Source organism: Oncorhynchus mykiss, chromosome 12 (genome assembly GCF_013265735.2).
Source record: "Oncorhynchus mykiss isolate Arlee chromosome 12, USDA_OmykA_1.1, whole genome shotgun sequence".
NCBI lineage: Eukaryota > Metazoa > Chordata > Actinopteri > Salmoniformes > Salmonidae > Oncorhynchus > Oncorhynchus mykiss.
The window spans coordinates 36,022,019-36,042,344 of NC_048576.1; the positions used below are offsets into that span (position 1 = coordinate 36,022,019).

Genomic DNA, 20,326 nt, shown 5'->3' on the forward strand with positions numbered 1-20,326 from the left:
ACTGGCTGTTTATCACCCAGATTGTAACCTAAATCAAATGACATGGTGATATTTGTTGTTGATTTCACATTGAATTCACATTAGTTGACAACTCAACCAAATGTAAATCAAAACTAGACTTTGAAATTACATCTTTACCCAGTGGGTTGTTAGCTGTGTTACTCTCATGTTGCGCACTTTTGGGAGAGGTGCAAGGCTCACAAAATCGGTGGAATTCCTGGAATTCGAGTTTCCTACAGTACTCAGAGATCTGTGCATTTATACACAGTGTCACAGCATGTCTCAGATGCTCAAACTCTGGGGATGTGAGTTTCTGTAACAGAGGGAGAGATGAAGGGGATGAACAAGTGACTATATCAACTATTGTGCGTCTTCAGTGATGGTTCAGATAGCTTCTGAAATGGAAGAGCTGTGGGGGTAACGAGTGAATAATAATACAGCAAAAGCAGGACAGAGTGAATCCGAATCTTTGATGTAAATCAATGGCTGAATCTGATGATGAGGACAGTCACTTTCCTCCATAGTGGGAAGGTGGACATACTGCAGAGTGGCAAAAAATATATATCTAGTCATCACATAGACTTTTGCCTTCTTCAAAGTGTCTATGCTGCTTACATTTATCAGCTATATCATCTCATATGGTTTGCCGATCCACAGGATAGATATATACATATTCAAGCCACGTTCAGATCTCACTTTACATTTCTCACTATCTTGTCAGAATTGGAATAGAGAAGGTAGAAAGAGGTGGGCAGACGGAGAGAGGAGGGATTGTCAGAAGGTGTTTTAAAGCATTCAGATCCAGAGGGATTGCACGGGTCTTGATCTCCATTTGGTAATGCTCCTCAGAACTCAGGATCAAGTATGGTGAAAAAAAAGAGGCTTGGTTTCTCCTGATGATCACATGGAGGAATAGATATACTTGTCTTATCAGACAAGTATATCATCTTTACAGTGATCCACCATGCTTATTTATTGACCAGGGGAAGCTCTGTTCTCCAAAGCTCTGCTCATCATTGCTTGATATCCTTTAGTCTGACATGGTTCAGTAACACAGAGAAACAGATAGGGGCTTTGTGAACACTATTCCAATATTCAGTGCTTGATATTGTGGTATTCACACCATTACTGTAGCTAGTTGATTTATGCCTATATCAATATGTTTATGTCCAATGAAGTATGGATGAGATGAATTCATGATATGTGTGCATTAGTACCAATTTTGTATTATACATTTATTATTTATGTCTTTGCTTCATCAGCAGATGGAACTCCCTCAACTCATACTTAAATTTTGACCATATCCTATTCCTTTTCTCTTTCTCTACAGGATGGTATGGGCAATTTAAGAATAACGGAGAAGGGCCTGAAACTGGAGGGGGACTCTGAGTTTCTTCAACCTCTGTATGCTAAAGAAATTCAGTCCAGACCAGTAAGTACTGCCAATGACACTTCCACCACTAAATAACATTTTGATTGTCATATGCTTCGTAAACAACAGGAGTTGAGTCAAAGTGAAATTATTACTTACTACCCTTCCCAACAATGCAGAATACAATAAAAAAAAAAATTGTAACACGAGGAGTAAATAGTTTGGCTCTATAGCCCCACAATGGAGGTATTGTAATACCCATAAAACCTAGCGGTCAAACAGGGAAATGGCTCCAATCGTTTTTCCACCATTTATTTTTCCCATAAGGAATTTTAGAAACACTTAAAATAAGGGCTGTGTTTCATGTAGGCATTTTGATAACTATGTAAATCTCTCTCAGACAGGGTGGCTTTTATCAATATATTTGGCTCTTTTCACTCTCAGACTACAAATCCTTGGAAGATCCGGCACGTAATCTCTAGCTAACACCTTTGCTCACAGGTATTGTGTCAATTTAAAACTTGCACAAGACAGCTCACAGAATTGTCAATTTAAAGACATTTTGCCAATTTATTCATTACTAAATGAAGAATCCAGAGATTCTTACTTTTGCCTTGATTCAGCAGTCTCGTCCAGATCATCATGGCATTTGTAGTTTTCTATGATAGCCACATTAGCAGCTAATTAGCATTTAATTTTTGGAGGGTCAAAACAAGCAAATATATTGATTAAAGTCACCTGGAAAAATGATTGGAACCATTTCCTTATTTGACCACTTGGTTTTATGCTTATTATGACTCATACTGTGGTACTCTATATACATAGGGCCGATGTGCAGGCAACAAGGAAATTGAGGTAGGTATGGGTAAAGTGACTAGGTAACAGGATAGATAATAGACGGTAGCAGCAGCATATGTGTGTGTGTGTGTGTGTGTGTGTGTGTGTGTGTGTGTGTGTGTGTGTGTGTGTGTGTGTGTGTGTGTGTGTGTGTGTGTGTTGGAGTGTCAGTGTAAGTATGTGTGGGTAGAGTCCAGTGTGTCCATAGAGTCAATGCAGATTGTCCGGGTAGCTATTTGGTTAACTATTTAGCAGTTTTATAGCTTGTGGGTGGCTATTCAGGAGCCTTTTGGTGCCAGACTTAGCGCTCTGGTACCGTTTGGCATGCAGTAGTACAGAGAACAGTCTATGACTTGGGTGGCTGGAGTTTTGACAATTTTTAGGGCCTTCCTCTAATACCGCCTTCTATAGAGGTCCTGGATTGTTGGGAGTTCGGCCCCAGTGATGTACTGGGCCGTACGTACTACACTCTGTAGCGCCTTGCGGTCGAATGCCGATCAGTTGCCATACCAAGTGGTGATGCAGCCAGTCAAAATGCTCTCAATGGTACAGCTGTAGAATTTTTGGAGGATCTGAGGGCCCATGTCAAATCTTTTCAGCCTCCTGAGGGGGATGAGGCATTGTTGTGCCCTCTTAACGACTATGTTGGTGGGTTTGGACAATGATAGGTCCTTAGCAAAGTGGACACTGAGGAACTTAAAGCTCTGGACGCGCTCCACTTCAGCCCCATTGATGTGGTTTTAGTCCTAACATCACACAGTCGTGGATGAACAGGGAGTACAGGAGTGGACTAAGCATGCACCGCTACAGGGGGCCCCGTGTTGATGGTCAACATGGCGGATGTGTTGTCACCTACCCTCACCACCTGGGGGCAGCCCATCAGGAAGTACAGGATCCAGTTGCAGAGGGAGGTGGTCAGTCCCAGGGACCTTAGCTTAGTGATGACCTTGGAGGGCACTATGGTGTTGAACGCTGAGATGTAGTCTATGAACAGCATTCTCACATAGTTGTTCCTTTTGTCCAGGTGGGAACAGGCAGTGTGGAGTGCAATAGAGATGTGTGGATGTGTTTGGGCGGGAAATGCGAATTAGAGTTGGTCAAGGGATTCTGGGATGATGGTGTTGATGTGAGCCAAGACCAGCCTTTCAAAACATTGCATGGCTACGGATGTGAGCGCTACGGGGCAGTAGTCATTTAGACAGCTTACCTTGGCATTCATGGGCACAGAGATGATGTTGGTCTGCTTGAAACATGTAGGTATTACAGACTTGGTCAGGGAGAGGTTGAAAATGTCAGTGAAGACACTTGCCAGCTGGTCAAAACGCATCCTGTTAATCCATCTGGCCCTGAGGACTTGTGAATGTTAACCTGTTTAAAGGTCTTACTCAGCATAATCACACAGTCATCCAGAACAGCTGGTGCTCTCAAGCATTGTTCATTGTTGCTTGGCTTGAAGCGACCATAGAAGGCATTTAGTCTGGTAGGCTCACTTTGCTGGGAAGCTCTCGGCTGGTTTTCCCATGATGGTTTGCAAGCCCTGTCAAATCCAACAAGTGTCAGAGCCGGTGTAGTAGAATTCGATCTTAGTCCTGTATTGACGCTTGCCTGTTTGATGGTTTGTCAGAAGGCATAGAAGGATTTCTTATAAATGTCCGGATTAATCCATGGCTTCTGGTTGGGATATGTACGTACTGTCACTGTGGGAACTACAGTGTCAATGCACTTAAAGCCGGTGACTGATGTGGTAAACTCCTCAATGACATCGGATGAATCCCGGAACATATTCCAATATGTGTTAGCGAAATAGTCTTGTAGCTTAGCATCCTCTTCATCAGACCACTTATGTACTGAGCGCTTCACTGGAACTTCTTGTTTAAGTTTTTGCTTGTAAGCAGAGATCAGGAGGATAGAGTTATGGTCATATTTGCCAAAGGTTTACAAAAGAGGGAGAGTAGTATCAGAGAGAGGTGATGTCATAGGAGATGGAGCGATAGACATTCCCTCACCCTCTGCCTGGCAGTAATAATACCACAGAGCATGCAATGGATTGATAGTTTGATAATGTGCAGAGCCACATGCTTTATCTCATCTGTCTAGCACCAACAGAGAGAGAGAGAGAGAGAGAGAGAGAGAGAGAGCTGGCCAACAACGGCGGAGGTGAGCGGAATAGTAATTATCGATAGAGGTGAGAAATGGGAGAAGACAATTGTCTGATCCAAAGGAGATAAAGAGAAAGAGATAGAAAACCCTAAGCAAGGATCCTCTCTACTGCTTTTTCCCTCCATCTCTCTCTTGTTCCTCTCTCGCTCTCTCTCTTCAGCAATTCTTCTCCCTCTCCCACATAGTATACTGTATTAGGGTTGTTCCACCAATTGGGTGCCTTTTGAGAAGTGTAGCATGAAAGAAAATTCTAATAATTTATGCCACGTTCAGGTCTCACATAACACTTAATAACATTATAAACAACATTCATCTCAGGGATATTGCCATCAGAATGTATCTGATATTACATAATATGATTAGAATAAGCAATATAATAACAATAATTGGCTTTTACAACTTCAATTTCTTCTGTACATCCATTACACTAGGCATATAGCCTATCACGTGAACAGTCAGAAGGGGAACAATTTAAAAGCCCAACATTATTTTACAGTCTTCACAAGTCGTTTACATCTGCAAGGCCATAAGAGTCATGAATTAAACATGCTGGCATCCAGGAAGTTTGGTATAAGGAAAAAAAAACATGCAAGGGTGAGGGCATTGCAGGAGAGGGTCATGGAGGAGCCATGGCTGTGTCCTTTGATGGGCAGAGGAGTCGACTATGTCAGAGTAGCTGTGGAGGAACTGGAAGCGGTGGGTGATTGGCCGGCAGGAATAGGAGGCAGGGCCAGAAGGAAGGGGAGAGGTGATGGTGGAGGTGGTCTGGGGAGGGGAGGGGAGGGGTGTTTAGAGGCCAGGGAGCGATGCTGGGAAGCTGGGGAGTTTCTTAGACCTAGAAGGGGGGGTGAAGCATCAGTTCGCATGGCATCAAGCTTACTGTATTTATATAACCTACCTAAACAAGTCTGATCTTGCAAGCTCACATTCTGTTTCTCTGCAAGTGAAGTGAAGCCAGTGTGAGCACAGTAGTCAATCTGGTTTCACAAGGGTACTCTATTTTATTCAATATGGAGTGTAATCTTTAATATTTGCATAATGTGTTTGGGACATACTGACCCATTAGCTCATGGGATGCCTTCTTCGGGATCTGTTCGATAGCCAGAGCTCTCACACAACCCAGCTCCTCTGTCAACTTAGTGTAGGACAACTCCAGGTTCACCCTGCACAGGAGGAAAAATAGTTGATAATCTTTCAATGTTAGGGCTGCATTCCAAATGGAAGCCTATTTCCTAGACAGGGTGTCAGTGTAGACATCTTTGATAGTTACCTTTATTTATTTATGTCCACAATGATTAATACTAACTGGAGTACCACAACCTAAAACAATTTCAGTCCCCAAAGATCCATGAACGTTTTCCCTCTCATTCAGGTGCTACACAAACAAACCACTTCCTATTCTCCTTGGTATCTTTCTTGCAACAAACCCTATGATTACTAGAGTTGGCCTCCAGTACATTAAAGTTTCACTCGTTCTGTTCTGACAATTAGGAAATTGTTAGCTTGATGTTTTATGTATAGCCAACTTCTATGGTAATATGGCATGAAAACAATCATACAATAGGAGATGGCAAGACATCATAAACAGATCTGGGACCTGGCTAGCCAAATGTTGATTTTCTGTGTGGGAAAAATAATTATTTATTGTTTCATAAATCCATAACACATACTATAAAAACTTTTTGAGTCACTAAAGGGCTGTAGGCTAACCAGAATTATCTGACTTACAGGAAACACTTTCTTTGCTTGTGTCTGGATAGGTTCATCCATCACACATGGTTAAGCCATCACCTGATCAGAAACAGTCATAGTGGACGAAACTCAAAGTATTCCATCCTATCTAGTTCATTTAGGATTGAGTCATTTCTGTAATATAGCTAGCTAACTACCAGGAGCTAACAGTACAATCATAGAAATATATCTCTGCCAGACAGGAAAACCATATCAGAAAACCTGATAGACTGAAGTTGGAGCATAGATAGCTTCTACTGTTGTCTAGTAGCCATATTTTACATGGTAGCTAGCTATATTCAGAGAGGATTTTGTCATATTGACACAATTACATTCATTATAGAATAAAAATCCAGTTTTATCAATTACATGTGGAAAAACACATTTGAGTCAACATTAGCCAGCAAGCCAGCAGCAGATGAAACAGAAAGTTAATTATCTTCCCTGTCTCTATCCCCAGTTTTAGTTTGCAGCTATCACTGTCCAACTGGCTAGATTTTACTAGCCAATAGTAGTGACAAACTTAGTTATGTTATCGAATCATGGCAGTACACAAACAAAATCTAGCTCACTCATTTTGCTAGCTAGAAAAATAAATATACATAAATTAATTCAGAAACAGAGGAAGAGGATAGCTAGTTAGAACAAATTAATATTAGCTGCTACCTCACAGCTACCAGTAGCGAACGCCAAGCTGCAATTTAGTCAGGACTGTAAATAGACTTTTTAACAAAATAATTTTGTCTTTCATGTGACAATATTGATTAAACATTGTCATAAACAATTGAACAAATGTATTACCTAAACTGATCTAACTTATTTGCATTTTGAAAGTGTCAAAATAGCACTTCACATGCTGACTTTTGGGTGAAGTAAAAAAGAAAGTTCCCGCCCATAAAGCCCTAAACCAATTATATATTTTGTAGCTTATGCTGTCATGTGTAAATGGCAGTTTTCAGGAATGCAATTGGTGAGTGGACGGCAGTGATATTAAGGGTGAAACCATCAAAACTATGACTCTGAAAGGTTTTATTGCCAAGTAAAGTAAAAGGGTTGACGATTTCATCTTAAACCAGCCATAAATCCCATTCTGTCATGTGCAACACTGCTGTCTCATCCATGGCAAGGATGTTGCTCTCCTTTATCCTCTTTTTCAATCTTTGCAGTACTCACTGAAGTTCACTCGTAAACAATTCATTTAGACCCAGTGTTTATTTGCTGAAATGTGTTTCGATGCCGGGCTATTAAAAGGGATAGGCGTTTAATTGAAGTTTCATGGTATATTAAAGGACACTTCATTTAATAAAACAGGCTTTTAAAATACAATATGTGTGCACAATTTCTACTTAAAATATCAAAGGGATGCAAAAGGCACTCATTTTGTGGAACAAACCATTAATAGGGACGAGAGGCGGCACAATCAGTGTACATGAAAGCAGGTCCTAGGGATACACACTGTAGCAGGAGAAAGAGTCTGGGAGGCTAGAAATTCCAATTCCATGAATCGCAGCAGAACAAGAACCATTCCTGCTTGTGCCAGTGGGGCCTAATATACTAAAAGAACAATATGACATAACCTCTTAATTCGAATCTCATGTGCTCAACCACATTGTTAAAGTGACGTATGTCTATTCAGGAATATCAATTTTTTGTTTATTTCCTGTACTGCTTAGCTGAAAGGAACCTTGATAAGCATGAAGGGCCATAATATTATCTCTAACATACATGAGATGCATTATCTTGCCGGCTTTAAGCGCAACACAATAGCTGCCTACTATCTTTAATTAAGAACTTGACTGAAGCCTGCAAGATTACTCTGGCACGTAAGACAGATCCAGGGTTCAGACGTGATTTGCATTTCAGATGGGCTCTTGACTTGTGGGCTAATGGAAATGATCTGTAAAACATACAGTCCTAGTTACACACTCACACTGAGCACTAGGGTCACTATCGTTGGGTTTGTGTTTTTGTGAATTGCATTGTTTGTTTACTTGCTTTGTCTCCGCAGGGTAGCCCACTGTTACTGCAATCCTCCAAAAATGTGTCCATCAATATCCTCAATGGGAAGAATCAGCTGGTCACACAACTTATTGCAGGTAATATCATGCAACACGATCGGAGACAGTCACACATCCATGGAGGGTTTGTCCTAATATGGACACCGTACAGAGCAATGAAAATCCATTGACATGGATGAGAGTTCTCTTTTGTTCCAAACAAACATTTCGATCCATGAACAGCTACAGACAAACACTACTCCCATGGTAAACTGCAGTGACATTTGTCTTCTGGCTGTTGATTATCGTGCAAAGATGTTGAGTGGATCAGTGAGCAATAGGAATACGGTATGCTAGAGACTCCACTCCAGACACAGCGAAGCAGAATCAATTGTTTTCATGACGTGTCAGTCGCCCTCTGCTCAGATCGCTTGTTTCTCCCCACGACATGAAACCATTTCAGGATCATCCAAGTAAAGGAGTTGTTTTTTCTCTGCTGTTTGTTTTGGTGTCGGGCTGCGTTTATTCTATATTTTGATCTGATTTACTTACTTTTTACTCTTGAAATATTTGACTGTAGTTATAGTTCAGTTATTGTCTCATTGCATAAATCAAGCTGTCTTTCTTGGTTTTTCATATAGCAGCTACCTGTTAAACTAGAACTTCACTGACTTTTCCTGACACCTTTTGCTCTGTCCAGGATCCAGTGGAGTGCATGCTCGAGGGAAGATGTTGGAAGTGAAATCTAGCACAGGGAAGCTGCTGTTCTCTGCTGATGATCAGGAGGTGGTGGTGGGAGCAGAGAGGCTACGGGTGACAGGTAGGTTACTGGATCAGACACTGCATTGTACTCAAAAGTCTACTAGCAATTTATTGAACTGGACTTTTAAACTTGACTGCTCGCCATCTTTAAGTGTGGTGATCTTTTGGATGTAATCATTTTACAGTTAATTGAAATTTAGCAAGAAATAGCTGCCCTTTGACGGCTAGTCAGCAATTGAATGAACAATCATCACAGAGAAAATAATAATTGACAACTCACATTTAAAGACTGCGTCTAAGTTTTCTATAAGGGACGATGAGTGATTCTGTATTATTCCGATATGGAGAAATCATCAAATTTTTGGGAACAAGAGCAGATTCTGTCACTTTTATGTTGTATAATATTGTTACACTATCTGAGTAAGGTAATCAAAAATATGTAGAAAACACAAATCCAATCATTTCAATCATTCATTCACATTCGTAGAAAAAGGGTGAACATTTTCAGGTTGTTTTCCGTGCATTTGATCATCTCTGAACATCCCTCCCAAGGCAGCAATTACTCACAACCCTCATCTACATTTATTTCCCCCCCAGAGCTCCTCAGCCAGAGTTCATTACCGTATTCAACTCAGCTATATTTTGGTTGAATGCATTCAGTTGTGCAACTGACTAGTTTTCCCCTTTCTCTTCCCTTCCACTAAGCACAGGGATGCAGAGAGAGAGGGAGGGAGTGGTACAGAGAGAGAGAGAGGGAGGGGTACAGAGAGAGAGAGGGAGGGAGGAATAGAGAGAGAGAGGGTAGGGAAAGATAAGAAATGTAGTGATGTTTCTTCAATTACTACATTTATCTCTGACCCTTTTTGATGGGGCTGCCAAGGGCCACAGGGTTCATCAAATGCCTTGGCAACCACAGTCGTCAGTCGAAAAGCCTTCTTAGTTCTAAATAGGCCTCTGTTGTACTAAAAGTTTCTGTGCATATGTGTGGTTGGGCATGCAGGCATACAGTATATGTGTTTATGCATGCGTGTGTATGTGTGTGTGCATCTATGCCTGTCTGCGTGTGCTCCAAACCATGCCAAACAACAGCTGTGTGAATCAATAAATATAGCCAATGACCTCAGGCATGGGAAAGCTGCTGCTGACCCCTTTCCCTCTGTCATTCCGTCCATCAGACAGGATGAAGTGAGGCCAGATTCCTATAAAACTGTCACATGCCATTACCAAATGAATGCTTTTGTCCAAACCAATAAAATGCATAATTATGCTGAGCATATAACTTTAATTGGCCCAACTGAGGTCATTGTAAATCTATGATAGAGCTTTCGCTGCATTCATTAGGCATGTATTGCACTATCTACTGTAAAAACTGATCCAGGAAGCCCCAGGATCCAATGGGGAATATGGGAGGTGTTTGGAATCATGCTAACTTTGCAATTTGGTGCTAGCTGTGATATGAAGTAAATCAAGATCTCTAAAAGCTAATCAACTCCCTGAAATTATTGTATTTTTTATTACACAAGAGCGACAGGTGCTGCATCCAGAGAACATAACAAGCAACTTCGGGATAAGAATACAGCCTTTGATTGATGGCAAAAGCAATCGGCGACCTAAATGTGGCTGTAAATTGGCTTTCAGAGGCAAAAATTGAATTTAATTGTTTCATTCGTATGTGTCTCGCTTTGTAACACAAGGCTCAATCAGTGCTGCAGGGTAACACTTGATTACAGTGATCTGCAACTCTTTCAAGACGGTCTCCAAATTGAGCATTGCTATATAAATCCACAGTAGGCGTAGTGTAACTGTGTCCATCTGAACGCAATGAAATGAAAATATAAAGCTTGACACTTGAGGAAAACAAAAGTGAAATATTTCTAACAAGAGCACTGGAGGAAGTGAGTTTGATTGTGATCCTTGTGATGCCCCCATCCGAATGCATGGATTATTGTCCAATGAGAGACCCCTGAGAGACTGCACTGTATTATGATATCAACATTGTTGTAATGCAATTCAGAGTTGAACTGTTTACTGTTGCTTTTACATAACGTTTGCAAGTTCCTCACAAGGCGGATATTATTTATATATACTTAAGGTTATTAATACACCATTGTGGAGCAGAATCGGGTTGTGATTTATCAGTTAGAGCAATTGTTTTCAGCTGTGTGAGTAATATTATTAATACTGTACGTCACTGAATAAGCCAGAAGCCTGAAGAACCATAATGGTTGTATACTGTACACGAGACCACACACTGTGCACTCTGGAGACCTTTAATTAAGACAGAGTGAGCTGTGGCAAAATGGCAGTGTACGTTGCATATACAGTTGAAGTCGGAAGTTTACATACAATTAGGTTGGAGTCATTAAAACTGCTTTTTCAACCACTCCACAAATTTCTTGTTGACCAACTATAGTTTTGTGCATGTCATGTTTCCAACAAATGTTAACAGACAAATTATTTCACTTATAATTCACTGTATCACAATTCCAGTGGGTCAGAAGTTTACATACACTAAGTTGACTGTGCCTTTAAACAGCTTAGAAAATTCCAGAAAATGATGTCATGGCTTTAGAAGCTTCTGATAGGCTAATTGACATAATTTGAGTCAATTGGAGGTGTACCTGTGGATGTATTTCAAGGCCTACCTTCAAACTCATTGTGTCTTTGCTTGACACAGGAAAATCAAAAGAAATCAGCCAAGACCTCAAGAAACAAATTGTAGACCTCCACATGTCTGGTTCATCCTTCAGAGCAATTTCCAAATGCCTGAAGGTACCACTGTCATCTTTACAAACAATAGTACTCAAGTATAAACACCATGGGACCACGCAGCAGTCATAGCGCTCAGGAAGGAGATGCATTCTGTTTCCTATGGATAAACGTACTTTGGTGCGAAAAGTGCAAATCAATTCCAGAACAGCAGCAAAGGACCTTGTGAAGATGCTGGAGGAAACAAGTACAAACGTTTCTATATCCACAGTAAAATGAGTCCTATATCGACATAACCTGAAAGGCTGCTCAGAAAGGAAGAAGCCACTGCTCCAAAACCGCCATAGAAAAGCCAGACATCGGTTTGCAACTGCACATGGGGACAAAGATTGTACTTTTTGGAGAAATGTCCTCTGGTCTGATGAAACAAAAATATAACTGTTTGGCCATAATGGCCATCGTTATGTTAGGAGGAAAAAGGGAGGCTTGCAAGCTGAAGAACACCATCCCAACCGTGAAGCACGGGGGTGGCAGCATCATGTTTTGGGGGTGCTTTGCTGCAGGAGGGACTGATGCACATCAGGCAGGAAGATTATGTGGATATATTGAAGCAACATCTCAAGACATCAGTGAGGAAGTTAAAGCTTGGTCGCAAATTGGTCTTCCAAATGGACAATGACCCCAAGCACACTTCCAAAGTTGTGGCAAAATGGCTTAAGGACAATGAAGTCAAGGTATTGGAGTTGCCATCACAAATCCCTGACCTCAATCCTATAGAAAATGTGTGGGCAGAACTGAAAAAGCATGTGCGAGCAAGGAGGCCTACAAACCTGACTCAGTTACACCCGCTCTGTCAGGAGGAATGGGCCGAAATTCACCGAACATTTTGTGGGAAGCAAGTGGAAGGCTAGCCGAAACGTTTGACCCAAGTTAAACAATTTAAAGGCATTGCTACCAAATACTAATTGAGTGTATGTAATCTTCTGACCCACTGGGAATGTGATGAAAAAAATAAAAGCTGAAATAAATCATTCTCTCTACTATTATTCTGACATTTCACGTTCTTAAAATAAAGTGGTGATCCTAACTGACCTAAGACAGGGAATGTTTACTAGGATTACATGTCGAGAATTGTGAAAAACTGAGTTCAAATGTGTTTGGCTAAGGTGTATGAAAACTTCCGACTTCAACTGTACATTCTCGTGAGCCTGCCCAGTACAGTACAGAAGTGCCACGAGCAGTCTACAGCGATCCTCCATCGTCTTCCCTAGGAAACCACACGTAATCAATTACACAGGAAAAACAATGGGAGAAAATAATGAATTAGCCTGGAATGCAAGGACACAATGGAGCACTCCGTTGTGGTAATTAAAATCTGCTTTGAACAGGGAATTCCAGATTTTTAAAGAGCATGCTCAATAGAGTATTCCCATATTTCCCCCATCCCTCTCTATCCCCCTGTCTCTCCCATACCATAATTAGCAGGAGTCCACAGAATACTGACATTACCTGCTGCTATTTTTTTGTTATAGTTATAATTAAAGGCTCATTGATTAGCCTCAATTAGAGCCCATTGACTCACTCCAGTGGAGGCTAATTTAAATTGAATAGCACACTTAATAACCACATCAGTACACTGATGAGGGAGGAGCTCGGAAACAGATATGGTAAGAAAGGGATACTGCGAGATTCTGGCAGATGCCCTTTTTATCTCTCTGCGTACAGTAGGAAAGAAGTTAGAGGTAGTTGCGTGAGCCAATGCTAACTTGCGTTAGCACAATGGCTGGAAGTCTACAGGTACGCTAGGGTATGCAAAACTATCGCTAAATCATGTCATACTGCATGCAGACATAAAAATCACCACGTTATTAGAATTGCACAGATGATGTGGCAAACCCCATTTTAGATGCTACGCAGGGGGATATCAATGTGGATTGAGAAAAGCAACGTGCAGAAAGTAGTCCCATCCATTAGTGATGTGTCTGTCTCTTCACACATTAACCACATCACCCAGAGAGTAATCACTACGCCAGTCCAGATGCTTGATCTAACAGATGGGGCAGAGAATGCCAACTCCATAATATTTTTACAATCCCTAGTCCGTAATATGACACCCGTCAGAAAAAAATAGGAAATGTTTAATTCATATCAGGTTTATGAGGAGAGCATGATACAGATACAGATATCACCCTGTGGCCAAACAACCATGCCTTAATTTTCTTCCTGTCTACTGTATCTATCATGATGGTCTTCAGACTTTCAGCTGTGATGTGTATTACATTGTATGACTGCTGGAGAGCCACTTGACCTGACCTCAGTTTCCTCCACTCTCAGCCAGTATCTAATTACTGTATCGGGCTAGGTTCACATCCACTCATGGTGGGTGGCTACCTGGCAGTGCTGGTCCAGACTGTTGATGATGGGGTCACAACCCTAAAGCAGGTCCCCTTTGACCTGGTTAATTTGGGGTCACTGTCTTACAGTCCTGGTGCTCTAGGTTGTTGTTAGAATCCACTACTCTGTATCGGTGTCCAGTAGTCCGCATGGGCTGCAGTGGTCTATGGCCTCATGCCTTGTGCTTCCCAGGGTTCAGTGCACCTTGTGTCTGCTGTAAGAAAAAAAAGAGGGAGAGAGAAGTAGTGTGAGAGAGAAAGATAAAGAGAGAGAATAGATAGATGGTGAGAGAGTGTATGGGAGAGAGAGAGAGCGAGAGAGACCTGGAACTGTGAAGTACTGTATATCCTTTCCTAGAAATAGTAATGGAGTAATGGAAATATGACAGTAATGATAACCAAACTTTATTTATGTTTCACCTTCTGCATTACCATCAACATTATAGCCAAGTCATTCCTGAATATGATGACGTTCATCCATTTCACTTCATTCTCTTCCTCAGTTTATCCTCCTCCCTTCCTCTCTCTCGCTCTTTGTGGCTCCAGCTTTCAGTAAGAAGATCATAAAGAGCAGCAGGGTTTTACTGTGTGACGAGTGTCATACATGACATTTATTTAAGGCGTGAGAGGGAGACTACATTTCACCATTTGATCAGGTATGAATGGGGAATGTGCTTTGCAAAGTGACCATTGGATTTCTGTCAGGTGACCATGCTAAGTAGATGATAAAGAATCCATAAAAGCCAGTGAGTTATATCCTCTGCACTCTGCTTTACCCGGGCCTCTTCCTAGGGCTTGGTTTCACGGTCCACATAAAGCGAGCCCACCACAGGTCACAAAACTAGATTAGATTGTAACCGTGAAGTCAGTACAATCTCAGGGTTTACAGCAATGAGTGTCTCTGACAAACAAGATGTGTTTGAGATTCCAGCAGGACATTTGCAAAATCATGGAGGCATTGTTTTCCTATCAAGTCTTGTTTATACAGAGCTTCAGAAAGTATTCAGACCCCTTGACTTTTTCCACATTTTGTTTTGTTACAGCCTGAATTTAAAATGGATTACACTTAGATTGTGTGTCACTGATCAACACACAATACACCATAATGACAAAGTGGAATAATGTAAATATATATATATATATATATATATTATAATATGAAAAGCTGAAATGTCTTAAGTCAATAACAACTATTCAACCCCTTTGTTATCACAAGCCTAAATAACTTTAGGAGTAAAGATTTGCCCAACAAGTCAGATAATCATTTGCATGGACTCACTCTGTGTGCAATAATGGTGTTCAACATCATTTTTGAATGACTACCCCATCTCTGTAACCGACACATACAATTATCTATAAGGCCCCTCAGTCGAGCAGTCAATTTCAAGCATAGATTCAACGATAAAGATCAGGGAGGTTTTCCAATGCCTTGCAAAGAAGGGTACCTATTGGTAGCTGAGTAAAAAACAGACAATGAATATCCCTTTGAGTATGGTGAAGTTATTCATTACACTTTGGATGGTCTATCAATACACCCAACCATTACCGCTCAAGAATGTCACCATGATTTGGGGATTTTACCAGTTACAGAGTTAAATGGCTGTGATAGGAGAGAGCTGAGGATGGATCAGCAACATTGTAGTTACTCCACAATACTAACCTAAATGACAGAATGAAAAGAAGGAAGCCTGTACAGAATAGCAAATATTCCAAACCATGCATCCTTTTTGCAATAAGGCACTAAGGTAATACTGCAAAAAAATGTGTCAAAGAAATGAATTTTTTTGTCCTGAATACAAAGCATTATTTTGGGGGCAAATCCAACACAACAAACACATCACCCGAGTATCACTCTTCATATTTTTAAGCATGGTGGTGGTTGCATCATGTTATGGGTATGCTTGTCATCGGCAAGGACTATGGAGTTTTTTAGGATAAAAATAAATGGAATAGGGCTAAGCACAGGCAAAGTCCTAGAGGAAGACCTGGTTCAGTCTGCTTTCCAACAGACACTGGGAGACAAATCCACCTTTCAGCAGGACAATAACCTAAAATGTAAGGCCAAATATACACTGGAGTTACTTACCACGACAACATTCAATGTTCCTGAGTGGACTAATTACAGTTTGGACTTAAATCTGCTTGAAAATCTATGCCAAGACTTGAAAATGGCTGTCCAGCAATGATCAACAACCAACTTGACAGAGCTTTAAGAATTTTAAATAGAATAATGGGAAGATATTGTACAATCCAGGTATGCAAAGCTCTTAGAGACCCAAAAGACTCACAGCTGTAATCCCTGCCAAAGGTGATTCTAATATGTATTGACTAAGGGGGTTGAATACTTGTCTAATCAAAATATATGAATGAATTTCCTGTTAATTAATTATTATTATTTTAGAATTGTTCTTCCACTTTGTCATTACAGTGTTTTGTGTAGATCGTTAACCAAAAATTACAATTAAATCCATTTTAATCCCAATTTGTAACTCAACAAATTTGTGGAAAACATAAAAGGGTGTGAATATTTTCTGAAGGCACAGTACTGTATGTCACTGGCATTACAGACGTATAATGTTTTTCTTCTCATTTTGAGGATATATAATTCCTGTCAAGGATATGTGAAACGGAGGATGGTCAAGGTGTTGATGTATACCTCGCTTCCAATGAAAATAGCTTCTAACTGCATCCACCACTGATCCATGATAACTAATGGTATCTTGGAACATGGATGGCATTGGTAATGGACTTAAATGTAAGCCTGAGAATCTTTAGGTGACTTTTGCAGCAGTATGAGATCGGTTTTCGATTTACAATGACGGTCCTTTTTTCCTTGTTCACTTTACTCTTGCAATGGGCCTGTTGTTCTAATGGTTCCTCCCAAGGTCTGGTCAAGGACACACGTACACACACACACACACACACACACACACACACACACACACACACACACACACACACACACACATACACGGACACACACACATAGACACACACACACACACAAACACACACATATACTGTACAAACACACTCATCAGTGTGATATCACTCTTCCAGACTGTGGCTTCCCGGAGCTTGATTAACCACAAGGCACAGTGATGTGTTACACAGCTCCATGTACGGCTCCATGCTACAGTAGCTCCTTGGGTGACAAATGGCCTGGTAGCAGAGGATGATGTTATCGGCTCCACTGACACTCTGTTCTCCCATCCCGCTCCATCTCCCTCTATACTAGGCGCCTGCTACGGGTGTGAGCACTGAAGTTTGTAGCTATAAACCGGATGACCAGATGACAGTAGACTACTTGAAAGCCACAGTGAAATCATGACGTTGCAAATATAGTACTTAATGTACAAGTATATAGAAAATCAATACATACAGTAAACAGATTGCAATTGTGCATCAAAAATGATCAGCTACAAAATAAATATGTTCTGGTGTATTAAAAATGAAACATCACTCTCACGCCATCTGTAGTAGTCTCCTTAAAATACTTTACTGCTTGCTTTTACTAACAAACTATTTCCCCGTTTAATATCTACAAGTTATCAGTCCCTGTTGAGCCATGTTCTTGATGCAGTCCCACATGAAAAAATGGTTTACTATAGAATACTACAGTACTTACTATTAAATTATATAGTAAATTGTAGAATACTATACTACATGCTGTTTAACCCTCATGTGTAGTAAATACTATAGACTGTTGTAGTGTTTACTGCAGTTTATTTTTCAAATAATATCGGAGTATTTACCACAGTATTATTCGCAACAAAAAAACACAGTAGTAAATTTTATAGTAAAGTCCACAAAAACAATTCACTTGGATCTAACTATAGTATAGCTTCTACACCTGCATTGCTTACTGTTTGGGGTTTTAGGCTGTGTTTCTGTACAGCACTTTGAGATATCAGCTGATGTACGAAGGGCTATATAAATACATTTGATTTGATTTGATTTGATTAGTAAATACTACACTATTTAATTTGCATATACCCTGCCAATTCCCCTCCACCATATCACAATTTGTCCACCTATAAGTGAGAAATCTATGCCAAGAATAGTCCATAAATTGTGTTCCCAACGGGTTATAGAAAAGAGTAGAAGCTCCGAACTATCTGTTCAGACCCTCAGTCTCATATAGCTACAGGTTATGGAAAATGTGGTATTTTACTGTTTCTCCAGTAGGTTTTCTGAAGGAAAAAGCCTCCATTTCCATGTCAAAAGATAAAACAAAAACACTATAGTAAATACTACAGTAATGTATGCAAAACACTACAGTAAATACTAAAGTATACTACAGTCCGCAAAAACACTATAGTAAATACTACAGTATTATACAATCTGCAAAAACACTACATTAATTACTATAGTATTTACTAAGGTTTTCTTTTACTACAGTAGTTACACTTTAGTTAACTTTAAATACTATAGTATACTACAGTAAATACAACAGTATTGACTGTAGTGTTTTTGCCTACTTTGGTCCTCAAAAACACTACAGTGAATACTACAGTAAAGTCTGCAGAAACACTAAAGTGAATTCTATAATATTTATACCATAGTATACAATTTAAAAAAAATATATGTGGGGTGTGCTCTTCTCCTCCCCATCGCTTTCACCAATGCAACCATCCCACCCCTGTCTGACTTACTGCAACAATGAGGCTGATGCTACATTTATTTAATTATAATCTGCAATCTAGTGTACTACTGAGGATCCCTGGAGCACTCTTCAACTGTACATCACGTCCAAGAACCTACTTCTCCCCAACACTCAAGTGCACTTTTGTTCCAGAAGCGAGAGCCACTTTCACTATAAAAGGTCCACCGGGTCCTTGGAAACAAACTTATGTAATTCTGCCGCTAAATGGCACTGCACCCAAGGCAGATATATAGTTCCAATTTTCCTGCATTCGGCCACCTGGATTTTGCTCTCTCTGAGTACTATTGCTGGAATCCTATTTATGGATGCTGCACTGGTGTTTCCATTAATTGGAAATTAAATGACATTTTATTTGTCACATATGACGAATACAACAGGTGTAGACTTTACCATGAAATGCTTACTTACAAACCCCTTTCCCAACAATGCAGAGTTAAAAAGTAAGAACGTTTGCAAATAAAAATTGAAAATAGTACAATAAATAACAATAACGAGGCTATATACAAATCAAATCAAATTGTATTTGTCACATGTTTCATAAACAACAGGTGTAGGCTAACAGTGAAATTCTTACTTACGGGCCCTTCCTAACAATGCAGATTTTTTTTAAATAGAAATAGTAAGAAAATAAAAATATATATAAAAAGAATAACACGAGGAATGAATAGAAAAATAATAACACAAGGAATAAATACACAATGAGTAACAATAACTTGGTAATATACACAGGGTACTAGTACTGAGTCAATATGAAGGGGTATGAGGTAATTGAGGTACATACACCATATATACAAAACTATGTGGACACCCCTTCAAATGAGTGAATTTGACTATTTTAGCCACACCCGTTGCTGACAGGTGTATAAAATCGAGCACACAGGCATGCAATCTCTATAGACAAACATTGTCAGTTGAATGGCCTTACTGAAGAGCTCAGTGACTTTAAACGTGGCACTGTCATAGGATGCCACCTTTCCAACAAGTCAGTTCGTCTAGAGCTGCCCTGGACAACTGTAAGTGCTGTTATTGTGAAGTGGAAACGTCAAGGATCAACAACGGCTCAGCCATGAAATGGTATGCCACACAAGCTCACAGAACAGGACAGCGGGAATGCTGAAGTGCGTTGCACGTAAAAATTGTCTGTCCTCGGTCGCAACACTCACTACTGAGTTCTAAACTGCCTCTGGAAGCAACGTCATGCACAATAACTGTTTGTCGGGAGCTTCATGAAATGGGTTTCCATGGCCGAGCAGCCGCACAAAAACCTAAGATTACCATGCCTAATGCCAAGAGTCGGCTGGAGTGGTGTAAAGCTCGCCACCATTGGACTCTGGAGCACTGTAAACGAGTTCTCTGGAGTGATAAATCACGCTTCAACATCTGCCAGTCTGACAGACTAATCTGGGTTTGGTGGACGCCAGGAGAACGCTACCTGCCCGAATGCATAGTGTCAACTGTACAGTTTGGTGGAGGGGGAATAATGGTCTGGCACTGTTTTTCATGGTTCGGGCAAGGCCCCTTTGTTCCAGTGAAGGGAAATCTTACCGTTAAAGCATACAATGACATTCTAGACGATTCTATGCTTCCAACTTTGTGGCAACAGTTTGGGGAAGGCCCTTTCCTTCCCCCATGCACAAAGCGAGGTCCATACAGAAATAGTTTGTGGAGATCAGAGTAGAAGAACTTGACTGGCATGCAC

The 20,326-nt window shown here is 40.5% G+C and overlaps 1 protein-coding gene across 2 annotated transcripts in view; it reads left to right on the top strand.

Annotated features, from left to right (window-relative positions):
• The window catches only part of LOC110537515 (delta-sarcoglycan), a 351,568-nt gene that overhangs the window by 283,732 nt on the left and 47,510 nt on the right, over positions 1-20,326 (top strand). For both annotated transcript variants that reach the window (XM_021623618.2, XM_021623616.2), the window contains exons 3-5: positions 1,331-1,432; positions 8,109-8,196; positions 8,798-8,917. In XM_021623618.2, the coding sequence (XP_021479293.1) occupies positions 1,331-1,432; positions 8,109-8,196; positions 8,798-8,917 (310 nt within the window). The remainder of the gene's footprint in view (positions 1-1,330; positions 1,433-8,108; positions 8,197-8,797; positions 8,918-20,326) is intronic.